At 33.7% G+C, this 17,618-nt stretch overlaps 1 protein-coding gene across 1 annotated transcript; it reads left to right on the top strand.

Moving 5' to 3' along the window:
* The first annotated feature begins 8,231 nt into the window (after positions 1–8,231).
* Positions 8,232–16,748, top strand: LOC139481280 (uncharacterized). Its single transcript, XM_071264501.1, has 2 exons — positions 8,232–8,340; positions 9,167–16,748. The coding sequence occupies exon 2, from the start codon at positions 9,300–9,302 to the stop codon at positions 16,746–16,748; it is 7,449 nt and encodes a 2,482-aa protein (XP_071120602.1). The 5' UTR covers positions 8,232–8,340; positions 9,167–9,299.
* The last annotated feature ends 870 nt before the right edge of the window (positions 16,749–17,618 follow it).

Here is a 17,618-nt window from a genome sequence, read left to right as displayed (position 1 = left end):
TATATGCCTGTGGAAAGACTGGAACCTGTAGTTCGGTGGTTGGTGTTTGTCCTGTCGGTCATATTTGCTTTTAGTAAATTGCTTTGTGATAAATTATGCCATTTGTTTTTCGTTTGAACTGTTTCCCATTTTGTCATATTTGGGTCATTTATATCCGACTATACGGAAAGGGTTTTTCTCATTATTGTTTGCTTTACTTCATTTTAACTCTGGTGTCTCATTGGCAATCATACCACAACTCCTTATTTCATATACTTAAGATTCATTTGCAGAGTCAAATCTCAATGGTATAAAAAAGAAAAAACACACGTGTAATTTGTACAAAATCAATTTTGCTAGTTCATTTGCTGATTATTTTATTATGCAATTTTTTTGTGCTTACCTTCCAGCAGCAAATAGTTCAAACATATTCAAGACGAAAACAAATTACCAATTTAAAATATAGATTGAAGACGAGTCAATGGAAGTTACGATACATTTCCAATGGAATGTATGCTAAGCTTATTAAACAGCTCTAGCAGAGGAGTCGAGCCCTCATTTAAAGAAAACTGGGAGCAAATTATATTCCCTCGGAAACCATCGGACGCTCATATGTTTGAACTAATCAGTCTTAGCTTGCTGTTGGTGGATCATCGATAACCGAAGGTTCGGTCTAGCTTTGTCAATGGCAGGATTTAGAAGATACATTTTAATTGCAAACTATGAGGTTCTTAATTCTATTATACTGGGGTTTTATTTGTACTGTTGTAAATTCAGTTTAGGTGTTCGTTGTTATTCTGTGGTCAACATGTTAAAATGTACTATTATATTATTGTCTTGCATTTATTTGTACTGTATTCCTGTCATGTCATTTTGTAATCTTATTATAATTTTTAACATAGGAATATGGCCATTGTTAAACCGTATTTGTAATCTCAATAGATTATGACTGTCGATCGAACAGCAGTAAACTACTGTTGTCTTTATTTATACATTATATAATTTTGCTTAAATTAAGGTTACAATTCTTTGAGATGAAGTAATGTCCAGTCTGTGTTTTTATGGTTTCAAACATGTCTTATGCATGTATCTGGCTTTACTCTTTTGCCACGACGGGTTGTTTGTACTACTGGAATGGAACTGTTAGTTGTGGGCTGTCGGTCTGTTGGGTTAAAATACTCCAAGTAACTAATACTGCCATGAATAAATTGTAATATGTCCACTAATAATAGTTCAATAGTAAACAAATATGTTTTCCAAAATTTCGCAGTTGACGCCCAATTTCGATGTATTTATTTAAATTGAATGTTAAATTGCACTGTTTACGTCATAAACAGTACATATTTTTGCCAAACTACTTTTTAATTGTGTTTGAACAGTTTGTATTCATACCTTTTTCAAGATTTATACATGTAATTTAACCATAGTCTGTATTTTTGTATTTTTTGTCGCCATTACAAACATTTGTATTTGTTGACTATTCAAATAATTGGAATTGCATTGTATTGTAATGTCACCTGCTGGTACATGTAATTTCCAAAAAAAACAGTGACAGTGTAATGAAGGCTTTATTATTTTATTCACCATTGAAATTATTTTTGAGCTATGTTAGTTGAGTTGTTTTCCCAAAATAACAGCTTGTTATTGAACCCTTGAAAAAGGTATATAATTGAACTCTGTCAAAACAAGAAGAAAATACCAAAGTTATTTGTTTTAGTCAATAGCGTAAGTCGTAAAAAGATGACTAGAACACGCCATTGCCAAAAGAAGAAACAACAGTCTACAAACACTTCACTGTATTGACCAGTCGGAAACCCGGTTGAAATAGAACAAAAGAATTGAAGCTCTTTGTTAGAGAAGGCGATAAATGTGTACTGTAATGTTAACTATAGTGACAAAAAATTTAAAAGTTAATAGAAACAAAAAAAATTAAAATGTCAATTGTTCTTGAACAATTGAGAGGTCTTTCCTTTTATAATGTAAAATATATGTTCAAATAGACGTAGAATGTATTGAAAAGCTTTAAAACACACTGAAAATCCTTTAAATAAGGTCAAAAACACATAATTCGCTATATGGGACATGACCTTGACCTTTGACCTTTTGACCTTTGTCAAGGTCATTAGTCCCCAATGTCATTGCTGAAGACCCCATGGGTCTAGGACCTTTGGTTATATAGTAAAAGCTGATTTTGTCTTTTCAGAAACCTAAAACAGGGGTTATGCCCCTTATAAAAAGGTCAAATCTCTTTTGTCAAAATGTAACAAAGTTGCGCCTTAATGACCCAGACATTTTCCACTATTCAAAACTTCTGTAAGTATAATGGTTTCTGAGATTATCCCATAACAAGGTGTTAGGTCAAAGGTCAAGGTCAACATACAAATTTGACCTTGAGGTATTTTTCAAAGATACATGAATTGATGATGATTGGTGAAGATCCTAGGTGTCTACGACTTACGGTTTCTGAGTTTTGGTGGCCAACCGACACCGGTTAATTTTCATAGGGGCATAACCCTACCAATGAGTCGTTGAATCTTTTCGATCCAAATGTAACGAAGAACCGGGGTCTGGTCCTGAACAAATTTCACCCTTTGTTTTTTTTCTACCTATTACGGTTACGGTGTTGGAACGATAACAAGGTTTTTGGGTTTCGGAGGGATTACTCCGAACCGACAAAATATTTCTACTCACAGGGTGAGTTCCGGATAGGTATTCATGACACCGATACAAAGTGTGAACATGAAAGCAACACGTCTTACAGTTACGGAGGGAAATTTTGTCAAAGTTTGGCGGAACAAGAAGAATAATAATAATTAAAATGTCAATTGTTCTTGAACAATTGAGAGGTCTTTCCTTTTGTAATGTAAAATACATGTTCCAACAGATGTAGAATGTATTGAAAAGGTCAACGTCAACCTTAAAACGCTCGAAAACACACTAAAAATCCTTTCTATAAGGTTAAAAACACTAAATTCGCTATCTGGGACATGACTTTGACCTTTGACCTTTTGACCTTTGTCAAGGTCATTAGTCCCCAATGCCATTACAGAAGACCCCAAGGGTCTAGGACCTTTGGTTATATAGTAAAAGCTGATTTTGTCTTTTCAGAAACCTAAAACAGGGGTTATGTCCCTTATAGAAAGGTCAAATCTCTTCGGTTAAAATGTAACAAAGTTGCGCCGTAATGACCCAAACATTTTCCACTATTTAAAACTTCTGTAAGTATAATGGTTTCTGAGATTATCCCATAACAAGGTGTTAGGTCAAAGGTCAAGGTCAACATACAAATTTGACCTTGAGGTATTTTTCAAAGATGCATGAATTGATGATGATTGGTGAAGATCCTAGGTGTCTACGACTTACGGTTTCTGAGTTTTGGTGACCAACCGACATCGGTTAATTTTCATAGGGGCATAACCCTACCAATGAGTCGTTGAATCTTTTCGATCCAAATGTAACGAAGAACCGGGGTCTGGTCCTTAACAGATTTCACCCTTTGTTTTTTTTCTACCTATTACGGTTACGGTGTTGGAACGATAACAAGGTTTTTGGGTTTCGGAGGGATTACTCCGAACCGACAAATTATTTCGACTCACAGGGTGAGTTCCGGATAGGTATTCATGACACCGATACAAAGTGTGAATATGAAAGCGACACGTCTTACGGTTAACGCGGCTAAATTTGTCAAAGTTTGGCGGAACAAAAAGAATAATAATAATAATAATAATAATAATAATAATAATAATAATAATCAGAAGAAATACAGTAAGGTCTTTCCTTATAGAAAAGGAAAGACCTTAATAATTAAACTGTCAATTGTTCTTGAACAATTGAGAGGTCTTTCCTTTTTGTAATGTAAAATACATGTTCCAATAGAAGTAGAATGTATTGTCAAACGCCCCTCTTTTGATCCGCCACTGAGATCTGTACTTTCTGCAGCTTGTGTTTTTGTAGTATATGAGCTTTCGTACATGATCCGAGTTGTCTTTTTAAATGGTCCGAGTTGTTTTAGAATTGGTCCGAGTGTTCGTGGTCCGACTTGAATATGGTCCGAGATGGGATGATTATCTATCCCAGAATTCTGCGTAGAACTTCCTTTCTGAAACGCCATTGTAAGTGGGAACCCTGCACATTTTTTTTCTTGGACTTATTCAAGTAAAACCTCCCCTTGTGATTTGTTAAATGTGCTTGAAACAAAGCAAATAAATTATTCCTAAAGGCCATTGATATATTATCATAAATTAGTGAACAGTGTATGTAATATAAAAGAAAGGATGTGGGGTATCTATCCATGACACACACAAATATCATGATTCATGCATATCAAACACACAAAAAGCAAAGGAACAGTGCTTTTATTGCTGTTCTTCATCTCAAAGTCATAGTGAGGTCTTCAACAAGGAATAAAATCTCTCACTTCGCTGCAAGTTTAAGACGGCCCCTAGCATCCGTTTGAGTGGAATTCTTTGCAAACAGAGGATCACAACAACTGTGATTTGAAGAACAAATTAATAAAGAAAATCAAACAATAACTGTCATAAATTATTTTGCCAGCCAATCACAATCAGGGGTGCAAAAAACAAGGATCTGGGGTTTCACTGTTTTTGTTATATTTAATGTTTTATTTGTTATTCTCGTTGGGTTTTGTCTGATGCTTGGTCCATTTCTGTGTGTGTTACATTTCAGTGTTGTGTCGTTCTCCTCTTATATTTGATGCGTTTCCCTCGGTTTTAGTTTGTTACCCCAATTTGGGTTTTTGTCCATGGATTTATGCTTTTTGAACAGTGGTATACTGCTGTTGCCTTTATTTGTCCCCATGCGACACATTGCAGTGGACAGAGAAAAACCAGGTGACTGTCTGGTATTGTTAGCGCTCTCACATATGAAGTTTTTCAAGAAATTAATATAAAAAAACAAATATGTAACACGGCAACAAACGACAGCAACTGAATTACAGGTTCCTGACTTTGGACGGGCACATACAGAATGTGGCAGAGTTAAACTAGCCGACCCTCCCCTAACCTCCAGTAACAGTACAAATATTAGAACAAACTATAAAAATCAGTTGAAAAGGCTTAACTCGTCTGATCGATACACATAGAAATAAATCTAACAAAAACACGGGTACTTGTACATGTAAACAACAAAAAGACACTAAGTACAGATCTGTGAGTACTCGCAGTTACTGACAGCTAGTTCGAAGCCAATAACAACTAATAAAAAAATCATGCATCTAAAACTTAATTATCAATCAGTACACATCCAACATTCAATGGATTTAGTGTAAAGGTGTCATTAACAGTCAGAAAAAACAAGCTTGGGGTGATTTGTTTACATTTTTGACATGACAGGAGATAAAAATATAAAGACTTAATTTTATACATTCAACCTTTACTTTTGTTTTTCATGAAAAATACATTCTAATTCTTATATTTTATCACATATAACACTCCTGTCAACGAAAAACCCTTTACAACTTTGAATAAAAAGAAACTATTGAGGTCAATGATACACAATGATACAGCTACAGACACTAAGCAGTAAATGCATGAAAAATGATGATAAATACTGGTGCAATATTGAACAACATTTTAAACAAATCTGTTTGTTGTTTAATTTATAAGTACCGGTCAAGGAAAACAAATTTATTTATTAATAGATAATGTCTGGTTCTTTTTTCATGTACTGATAGACAAAAAATAGACGGAATGTTATTTATAAACTTTATTGAAAGAATAAAATCAATAATGTATAAAACAAATATATTTTATTGAATTCAACACTGCAAATCTGGATCATAGCTCTTCATGTTTTTAGCTCACCTGGCCCGAAGGGCTGGGCCAAGTGAGCTTTTTCAATCACTTGGCGTTTGTCGTCTTTAACGTTTACAAAAATCTTCTCCTCTGAAACTACTAGGTCAAATTTAACTAAACATGGCCAAAATCATCATTAGGGTATTTAGTTTGATAATTGTTTCCGGTGACCCGGCCAACCAACCAAGATGGCCGCCATGGCTAAAAATAGAACATAGGGGTAAAATGCAGTTTTTGGCTTATAACTCAAAAACCAAAGCATTTAGAGCAAATCTGATTGGGTTTATATTAGGTCAAGATCTATCTGCTCTGAAAGTTTCAGATGAATTGGACAACTGGTTGTTAGAGTGCTGCCCCTGAATTGGTATTTTTAAGGAAATTTTGCTGTTTTTGGTTATTATCTTGAATATTATTATAGATAGAGATAAACTGTAAACAGCAAAAATGTTCATCAAAGTAAGATCTGCAAATAAGTCAACAGAACCAAAATGGTCTGTTGACCCCTTAAGGAGTTATTGCCCTTTATAGTCCATTTTTAACCATTTTTCGTAAACCTTAGTTATCTTTTACAAAAATTTTCTCCTCTGAAACTACTGGGCCAAATAAAATAAAACTTGGCCACAATCATCATTGGGGTATCTAGTTTTAAAATTGTGTGCGGTGACCTGGCCAACCAACCAAGATGGCCGCTATGTCTAAAAATAGAACAAAAGGGTGAAATGCAGTTTTTGGCTTATAACTCAAAAACCAAATCATTTAGAGCAAATCTGATTGGGGTTAACATTGTTAATCAGGTCAAGATCTACCTGCTCTGAAATTTTCAGATGAATTGGACAATGGGTTGTTAGAGTGCTGCCCCTGAATTGGTAATTTTAAGGAAATTTTGCCGTTTTTTGTTATTAACTTGAATATTAATATAGATAGCGATAAACTGTAAACAGCAATTATTTACAGCAAAGTAAGACCTAAAAATAAGTCTAACATGACCAAAATGGTCAATTGACCCCCTAAGGAGTTATTGGCCTTTATAGTAAATTTTTAACAATTTTTATAAAATTTGTCATTTTCCACTGAAACTAATGGGCCAATCATTATAAATAGGGATAATTGTATGCAGCAAGAATGTTCAGTAAAGTAAGATCTACAAACACATCACCATCACCAAAACACAATTTTGTAATGAATCCATCTGTGTCCTTTGTTAAATATTCACATACCAATAGACCAAGGTGAGCGACACAGGCTCTTTAGAGCCTCTAGTTTACAGGAATGTCCTGTACTCCCATAATTTTCAGATTTTGTATATAAGCATAAGCCCCTTAATTAATTAAGATAATCGATAGAGAGGAACAGTATATAGAACAGTATATAGCAAAATGTTCAGCACAATAAGATCTACAAATAAGTCGACATGATTTCATCTAACCATGACCTCATTTTCAAGGTTCATTGGTCAATGTAAATTTGTATGTAAGCATAAGCCCCTTAATTAATTAAGATAATCGATAGAGAGGAACAGTATATAGAACAGTATATAGCAAAATGTTCAGCACAATAAGATCTACAAATAAGTCGACATGATTTCATCTAACCATGACCTCATTTTCAAGGTTCATTGGTCAATGTAAATTTTTCGTGTTTTGGTCTGTTTTTGTAATACCATAAGCAATAGGTCAACTATATTTGGTGTATGGACTAATTGTGAGGTGTACATGTCTCCTTGGCAGGTGTCATTTGTCCTTGACCTCATTTTCATGGTTCATTGGTCAATGCTTAGTTTTTGTGTTTTGGTCTGTTTTTCTAATACTATAAGCAAATGGTGAACTATATTTGGTGTATGGAATGATTGTAAGCTGTAAATGTCTTTCTGGCAAGTGTCATTTGTCCTTGACCTCATTTTCATGGTTCATTGGTCAATATTAAGTTTTTATGGTTTGGTCTTTTTCTTGTATACTATAAGCAATAGATCAACTATGTTTGGTGTATGGAATGATTGTAAGGTGTACATGTCTGTCTGGCAGGGTTCATTTGATTTTGACCTCATTTTCATGGATCATTGATAATTTTAAGTTTATGTGATACTAGTATTAAAACTTTTCTTTAGGACTATCAACATAAAACCAATCATGGTTAGTAAAGCAGGCAAAAAATTTCAGCTTTTTTTCTCTTATTTCTATTATTTTGCCAATTATTATGAAAGCTTTAAATAGATACATGTAAGTATAAACTGGAAACATGGGAAACAGTAAAAATGATCATCAATACAAAATCTACATAAAGTCCACTAAATAAGATTTACAAATATCACGAAAAACAAGGAAACATAAATGATTACAATCACAGAAAAATAAAAATCAAATAGCGTATTTTTACAAGGTGAGTGATACAGACTCTCAAAAGTCTGTTGTTTATTAACTTGTTGATTTTCTATTTTGACAGAAAATGGGTCGTAAAAGAAAGAGTAAAGCTACTGTAGCTAGAGAGCAGAAGGAGAGAATGAGAAGTAGACGACAAAGCAGTGTTGCCTCTATAGAGTTGGCACCTCTAGGTGAGGAAGAACTCTTAGCCAGAAGGTTGGCTTCTCCTTGTGAGAAAAATCCTTCAAATGCCCAGAGGTTAGAACCTCCTCTGGGAAGCCTGTCTATCCAAAGCATGGATATGCCACTGAGCTCTGACTCCCCACCGTGGGTTTGTACTCCACCGAGAGTACCCTCACCAAAGCTTGGTGTTGCAGGACAGACGAAACTGGTGGTAGAAACATCATTAGATGTCACCAGTATAATTGAAACAAAGCAAAAGGTTCAAGAATACAATACTGAAACAATACTAAGAATAAACAGTACTGAACCAAATACTAGATTATACAATACTGAGTCAAATACTACAATATACAATACTGAATCAAACACTAGAATATACAATACTGAATCAATACTAGAAATCAATACTGAAGAATGCAATACTGAATCTAAACAAGAAATTAACAATGAACTAATGCAAGAAATGCAAACTGAACCTATACCAGAAGTAAAAACTAAACCCAAATCGGTGTACAGAAAACAAGAAATAAAAGACACAAAGATATCAACATTACAAACAGACCAGTCAGATGGCGAGATCGAATCGAAAATAAGGCTAACATTAGAATTTGATGAACCACCAAAAACAAAAAAAGCGAAGTTAGAATCTGTATGTAGTTCAGGCTTTAAAATGTTGCCTCCTGATGTTCATTTAAACATAGCTTCAGGGAATGAACAAAGCAATAATATTAAGTCAGTAAAAGTGAATGGTAGTTCAAAAAATAAAATGAATTTTATAGGTGGCAAAGTTGATATTAGAAACAATAAACAGTCCTCTGATTCTTCTTATTATAGAAAAATAAGATCAAGAAAGCTGATTCAGGGGAAAACAGAAAATGAAGAAACTGACCTTAATTTAGTAGATCAAGAAGAAACTAGAAATGAGGTAAGGAATTTAGAAAATACAGATTCAGTTAATCAACCATTTATGATGCAAGGTAGTTTCCATCAAGGTGATGACAGGTTCAGAAACAATAGTGGTAAACAATGTGTAGCAAATTCATTAACAGCCATAGCTTACAGCAAACTCAGTTTGATTGATAATTGGAATATGACTTTCTTGGATGAAATCTTGATAGAAGGGAATATTTTGTATACTTGGATTCATGGTGATAATGAAGAGTTGTTAGTAACAGAATTACCGAAAATGGTTGAAATAAGAGATATGATTGTTAAATGTAACAGAAAAGAGTCGATATTAGCTTTGATAGATAATAATGGTAAAATTGAATTTAATGTTCTTTCTTTGGATCATGCTCTTCAAGAGGCTCTTATTGATTCAGATGGATGTTTTGTTTGTGTAAGGGGTTTTACTAGTGCCATTATTAGGCAAAATGGGAAAATGTATTTATTTGATTCGCATGCTAGAAATTGTTTTGGTTTACAAGACAGCTGTGGTAAAAGCGTTGTTATTCAGATTAATGATGTGAACAGTTTGTACCAACACTTTTACAATTTTGTGCAAGGGGATGTAAATGCAGAATTTGAAGTAACAGGTATCAACATCGAAATTCAAGATGAAGATTCTGTCACTAACAATGTTGACAAATTTATTGGAAATATTAACAATAGAGAGGTTTTAGAGGATGAAAACAACTCTGACGTAGAATTTATTGGTGTCCCAACTCAAACATGCTATTTATTTAATCCAATTGATTATTATACAAAAAGAAAACTTTGTAATATTTTAGATATTAAATCGAAATTTGTTTTGAATATCCCGCTTATGCCAACACACAGTATAGGTACGCCTTTAAAATCAAAACAAATCACTGCAGACGGCAACTGTTTATTCAGAGCTATTTCATATGCAGTATCAAACAGGCAAGAAAACTTTAAACAAATAAGAAATGAATTAGTGCGCCACATCTTGCGTCATGCACATCAGTTCAATTCTTTTCTTGATTCTGAAACAGTCAATGAGTATATGAAACGTACTAATATGATAGAAGACAATGTTTGGGGAACTGAGTTAGAAATTATAGCTGCTGCTGATTTATTAAAAACTGACATTTTTACATATTTAGAAGGTAAATGGATTAAATACTCCTCAAAGCAAATCTGTAGCAAGAATAATGTGAATGATCAAGCAATTTATCTTAATAATGTAGGTAATCACTATGAAGTTGTTCTTTCTGTTTTACCTGGAGGTAAAGAAGAGGTAACGTTAAACAGTAAAGAAAGTGCCAAGAAACGAAATCAATCTGGTGCAGAGAAAGACCAAATGAACTTAAACTATGAACTATCTCATGAAGGTACAATGAAGAGAAAATATGAACAACATGAGTTGACTGTTGCAAAGAAAGTCCTGAAAAGAGAAAAAAATAGTTTTGGTTTAATTGTGGAAGAAAAATATTTGTTGGAAAGGTCAAGAAAAGAACCAGGTGTTTGTAAACCTCCAGAAATAGAAGAAGGTTTTACAAGATCCGAAAAAGAAAAAATGAAGTATCGGTGGGATCCTCAGTTTAAATTCAATAAATTAGAAAAAAAGAAAATGAGGTACAAACAAGATAAGTCATACAAAGAAGGGTTAATTCAAACTGGAAAGGAAAAGTATATGAATGATGCTAAATACAGACAATATATACAACAAGCTTCTAAAGATAAATATATTAGTGATAAAAAATACAGGGAATCAAAGAAAATAGGAAGTATTCAAAAGTATGCAAATGATGAAGAACACAAAAGAAAAGTCAAACAGGCAAGCATACAGAAATATGCTGATGATGATGAATTCAAAAGTGAGGTCAAACAGGCAAGCATACAGAAATATGCTGAAGATGATGATTTCAAACGGAAAGTCAAACAGGCAAGCATACAGAAATATGCTGAAGATGATGATTTCAAAAGGAAATTGAAAGATCAGTTGTTGACAAGAAGACAGAATGCCAAAGAAGAAAGTAAAGACATTATAAAAGTTATTGAAAATTTTAGAGAAAATGTAAGTAAGGGTCCAGAATTTGTTTGTGCTTGCTGCTTTAGACTTTGTTTTGAAAATCAAGTTGTTCAATGTAAAAGAGAATTGTATAAAGCAGGTTCTGCTAAAGCTATAGCGGACACATGCATTTCTGAGAAGTATTTACATATATGTTCAGATGAATGCAGAGATGAATGTTTATTTAAGCAAACAAACAGAGTTACACTTTGGATTTGTTACACATGCCATAGAAAGATTCTTAAAGGAAAAATACCTGCTGAATCTTTTGCTAACAACTTGGCTTTAGAAGATATTCCACTAGAACTTAACAGATTAAATCAACTAGAACAACACCTTATTTCATTAAATATACCTTTCATGAAAATTGTTGCTTTACCTAAGGGTGGACAAAAAGCTGTGCATGGTCCATGTGTTTGTGTACCATCAGATATTTCAAAGGTCACAACAACTTTGCCTAGATCAGAAGATGATAATTGTTTAGTGAAAGTAAAACTCAAAAGAAAATTACAGTACAAAGGTTATGAGGAATATCAGTTTGTGGACACTAAACATTTGGGAGAAGCCTTGTCCTTTTTAAAAGAAAAGAATGATTGGTATTCAAATGTTGAAATAAATGGAGAGTGGTTGAATCCAATTCCGACATCAGAGATTAAATGTGGTGCTGAAAAAAAAGATAATGAAATTAATGCAAGAACTGACAGAGTGATAAAGGATAACTTGGAGGACAAAACAGACAAAAAAGAACAGGAAAATGCAGTTGATTCATATTTAGATGATAGTTTACAGGGTGTACAGTTTGACACATGCTTACAGCCTGCTGACATTGCACAGGAAGCATTGGATTTATTGTTTGATCAAGAGTTTAATTTATCGCCTGCAGAAGGAAATAATCCAGTCAGTTTACTGAAAGAAAAGGGCATTGAAGCAAAAACCTTTCCAGTGCATTACCCTACAGGTAAAAACACTTGGAATGAGGACAGAGAAGAGAAATTATCTTTATTAAGGTATTTTAATTTGAGATTAATGAGTGTCGAAAATAGGTTTGCTAGAGATACTTCCTACATATTCTTTTGCCAGTATATGTCTGAACTAGATAGGGTCATGTCAAATGTACAGATATCGTTACGGAAAGGGTCAGCATTTTCAGATGGACAGAAAGTAACAAGTAAAATGCTGTGCAATAAGGAGTCATTAAATGGATTATTTAGAAAAGATGAAGCTATCAAGTTCATGAAGCCTGTCCGAGGAACACCACCATATTGGCAATCTATTCAGAAGGACATTTTTTGTATGATTAGACAGTTAGGTATACCCACATTCTTTGCCTCATTCTCATCCGCAGATTTTAGATGGAAAGAAATTGTAGAAACCATATTGAAGCAACAAGGAGATATTCGTAATGTTGACGATCTTAGTTGGGATGAAAAATGTAAAGTCCTTTGTAGTAACCCTGCTACAGCAGCAAGAATGTTTGATCACAGATTTCACAAATTTCTTAAAGATGTGATAATGTCAGATGCTGAACCAATTGGTCATGTGATTGACTACTTTTATAGAGTTGAATTTCAACAGAGAGGTTCTCCACATACTCATTGTGTATTTTGGGTAGAAGATGCCCCCAAATTTGGAGTAGACAATGATGATACTGTTACAAAGTTCATTGATAAGTATATCTCTTGCAAATTACCGTTGGAAAGTGATGACCCAGAGCTTACTGACATTGTTAAAACCGTTCAACAGCATAGCAAAAACCACTCAAAAAGTTGTCGGAAAAAAGGAACAGAGTGTCGGTTCAATTTCCCAAGACCACCATCTGAAAAAACATTTATTTCCCGTCCAATTGAAGACAATGAGGAGGATAAGGAACATGATAAAGATGCTGATGATGGTAAGAAGTCGGAATCTGAAAGCAGTAAACCATGTGAAAAGACATTTATACCATGTCCAATGAAACATGATGATGATGATCATCATGATAAACATACTGATGGTGATATTAATGAGAAATCAGAATCTAAGGGCAGTATCTTAAAAGCAAAACAGATGTTAGCATGTTTATGGGATGTAATTAAAGAGTGTGAGGATAAAAATTTGACTACCGGTGAATTATTTTTGAAAGCCGGAATGTCTCAGGAAGATTTTCAAGAATGTTTTAGATGGATAACGTACAGAAACACTGTTGTGTTAAAGAGAAATAAAGATGAGTTGTTTATTAATCAGTACAACCCTCATCTGCTGAAATCATGGAATGCCAATATGGATATTCAGTACATATTGGATGCGTACTCATGTGTGGTTTACATTATAAGCTATATAAGCAAATCAGAACGTGAACTTGGCTTGTTACTGCAGCAGACAAAAATTGAGGCAGCGGATGGAAATTTGGATGCACAGCAGACTATGAAAAAAGTAGGCACAGCATACTTTCACTTTCGAGAACTAAGTACACAAGAAGCTGTTTTCAGAGTCATAGGTTTACGTTTAAAAGAATGTTCTAGAAAAGTGCAATTCATTCCAGTAGGTGAAAATCCATGCAGAATAAGTAGACCCCTCAAAGAACTGCAACAAAAATCAAAAACATTAAAGATGAAGAAGTCTATAGATGAAAGCAGTGATGATGATGGTGATAGTGATGATATTTGGCTGAAAAGTATTACTGATAGGTATACAAATAGACCTGATCTAGAACGCTTTGATCAGATGTGTTTAGCAACATTTTGTTCTGAATTTTCAGTGTTAGCAGAGACACAGATACCAAAAAAAATTAATGAGGACACCACATTCAAACTAAAGAATGATATGGGGTATATCAGAAAAAGGACAAGGACTTCTGATGCTGTTATAAAATATGCAAGATTTTCTGTAGAAACAGCTCCTGAACAATACTACCAAAGTATATTACAGTTGTTTTTGCCATACAGATTAAATGAGCAATTGAAACCACCACAGTTTTTATCATATGAGGATTTTTACAACTCTGGATTTATCAAGTACAGTCAGATGGAGGATCTCTGTTCAGTTCAAAATAAAGTCAACTTTAACATGTCAAAATTTGTGAAGAAAGACAAGGAGCTAGAGATTGCAGAGAAACAATTGGAAGAAAGAGGATATCAAGAGGATGCATGGGCACAACTATGTCCAGAAACAGAGAAAGAAAGACATGAATGTAATGAAGTTGGTGAAAACACAACCACTCAAGAGGTAGATAGTCCTGAATTAGAAATACCAGATTTGAATCAGACTGACAAGCCAACTGATGAAAATGTAATGGTTCAAAAAACATGTTTTTCAAGGTCTGAAGTTATACCGTTGTTGAGAACATTGAACAAGAAACAAAAGCGCATATTTTTTAAGATCAGAGAGTGGTGCAATTTTAAAGTGAATGGTAAGAATCCACCGCCATTTCATGTGTTTGTAACTGGTGGTGCCGGAACAGGTAAAAGCCATCTGATTAAATGCTTGTATTATGAGGCCACAAGAATTCTTGCGCACTGTTCCCCAAATCCTGATGATTTGACTGTGTTGTTAACTGCACCAACTGGCACGGCAGCTTTTAATATAAATGGATTGACAATTCACAGTTCACTTTCCATTTTTAAAGGTTTATCTGTTGAAAAAGCTATGCTTGGAGAAGATAAGCTGAATAGTTTAAGGTCCAAATTAGAAAATTTACAAATTCTCATCATAGATGAAGTCTCAATGGTCAACAAAAGGTTGTTATTTTTTATTCATGAAAGGTTGCGTCAAATTAAGAAAAGGCCTGAGAAGTATCCTTATGGAGGAGTTTCGGTGATAGCAGTGGGTGATTTCTATCAATTACCACCAGTAAAATCAAAAAGGTCAGATAAACTTTATGTTAATGATCCATCAAATCCTTTGAATTATCTGTGGAATGATCTTTTTTCTGTTGTGGAATTAGATGAAGTCATGAGACAGAGAGAAGATAGTTTGTTTGCCCAGTTGTTGAATAGACTAAGGGTCAAACAGAACAATTATCCACTAAAATCTTCAGATCAAGAAATGTTGAAAGAGTGCATAGATAGTGGACCAGATGAAGCTCTGCACATTTATGCTACTAATAATGAAATTAACATGTACAATAATGAAATGATTATGAAGTTGTCGAGTGAGCCCAAATTAATTGAAGCTCAAGATTTTGAAAAGGATAAGACAACAGGGAAACTTACGAAGAGAAGACAGAATTTTGCAAAAACTAATATTTGTCTTCCAACATCAATCCTGTTAGCAGAAGGAGCTCGTGTGATGATGATAAAAAATGAAGCAGTCAGTGATGGTTTGGTGAATGGTGTTATGGGTACTGTTCTCAGTATTTCAGAATTTTCAAAAGGAGCATTACCAAACAACATATATATTCATTTTGATAATGATAGAGTTGGCAAAAATGCAAAAGTACAGAAGATAATAAATGGAAAAAGATGTGTTGGATTAGAACCATCTACAGAAAATATACCATTCAGTAATGGAACAAGAAAACAGTATCCTCTGCAGCTAGCATGGGCATGTACTGTTCACAAGGTTCAGGGTTTGACCGTGCCACAGGCAGTTGTCTGCTTGAATAAATGTTTTGCTTATGGTCAGGCATATGTTGCATTGAGTAGAGTTACTTCAAAAAATGGGCTGACTATATTACCAATTGATGATAAAACTTTGAACAAAAAAATATACAGTGATCCTGATATAATGGAGGGAATGAAATCCATGGATAATTTTTTGTCTCAAAATGACACCATAGTTTCAAATCATAAAGCAGGTTTGTCAATAGTTTACCACAATATTCAAGGTCTAAAGGCTCACCAAAATGATTTGAAAGCCAATTCAGACTTCCAAAATGCAAATTATATCTGTTTGACTGAAACATGGTTGGAATCTTGTAGTGATGATGTTCACCTTCCTAATTATAAACTTCATCATTTGCCAAGGTCAGCAGCATTTGCATCAAATAATCCTTTGTATGCTACTTTACAAGAAATGAGTCATGGTGGAGTTGGTGTATATGTTAAATCAGATTCTGAGTATGAAGAATTTGATATATCTCAAAAAAATCTTGAATGTATAATTTTCAAAGTTCCAAAAATGAATGTTCTAATTGCTACAATATATAGAACTCAAAAATACCAAATTGAACTATTTTTAAGAAATGTTGGTGCTCTTTTGTCAGAATTGACACAGCTTTCAAGCAGTATTATTGTTTTAGGAGACTTTAATCAAGACATTATAAAGGGTGGCAGATCAATACAAGATTGTATGGCTTCATTCGGATTTGAACAGTTAGTACAAGAGGCAACAACAGAGGGTGGTACACTGATTGACCATGTTTATATCAAAAGTTGTGTTAAAGTACAAGTAAGTGTTATTCCAACTTATTACAGTTATCATGATGCAATATCTGTCATTTTGGAAATAAACCCTACTACTTGAAAGCTGTAAAGTATTAATAGAAAAATGATAAGAGTGCCTTAAACATGTTAAAGGAAAATTCATTTTGTACAAAACGATCAAAAGTTTCCCTACATATAATTTTTTTTTTAAATACTAAGCCGGTACTTACAACCTAGTTTTGTATATATTTGTTCTTTATGTGTTTAAATTTCAAGTTTATTAATAGTTTCCCTATTTTATTTAGCTAAGTATCAAACTCTGAATTATATTATAAAGTGGAATTTGTTTCTTAACTGAATATTATAAGAGTTTTATTTGTTTACTTTAATTTCAGATCAAATTCTTAGTCGTCAGTAGTAAAGAAGTTAAATCAATTGTCTAACTTTTTGTGCATGCTTTGGTAATTTTAATACAGCACTTGCCAACGGGTTAGATAGTTGATACATATATATCATCAGCTGAGAAATGTCTATTTATGATTAAGAAGTAAAAAGAAATAGGAGATAGAAGATTAAAATACAGCATTATGTAAAGGTAGGTTCGATCGAATAGTATTTACAAAAGATAACTAATGCAAACTGTCTAAGAGCCAGTGTGAGCGATCAACACAATTCCAACTGTCCTGTTGTCTGTTATCATATGTTTGAAAGCGTCATCTGTTGTCTTTCTGTTGTCTGGAAACTTTTTTAAATTTCTCCCCTGAAACTGCTGGGCCAATTTAAACAAATTATGGCCTGAGTCATTCTAAGGATGTCTAGTTAAAATGGTATGTTTATTCAGCTCGCCATCCAATTAACATGCCCCATGTTACTATAAATAGAACATGGGAGGTAAAACACTACTTTTTCTTTCTCCAAGATATTACAAGGCTATTGGGACCAAATGTTTGTAAAAAAATAATAATTACAT

Source organism: Mytilus edulis, chromosome 1 (genome assembly GCF_963676685.1).
Source record: "Mytilus edulis chromosome 1, xbMytEdul2.2, whole genome shotgun sequence".
Taxonomy (NCBI): Eukaryota; Metazoa; Mollusca; class Bivalvia; order Mytilida; family Mytilidae; genus Mytilus; species Mytilus edulis.
The sequence above is the reverse complement of the archived record's forward strand: the minus strand, read 5'-3'. Positions and strand labels throughout refer to the sequence as shown.

Excerpts from the sequence above, each read along its gene's own strand:
- LOC139481280 (XM_071264501.1), top strand. The coding sequence starts at position 9,300 with ATGATGCAAGGTAGTTTCCATCAAGGTGATGACAGGTTCAGAAACAAT.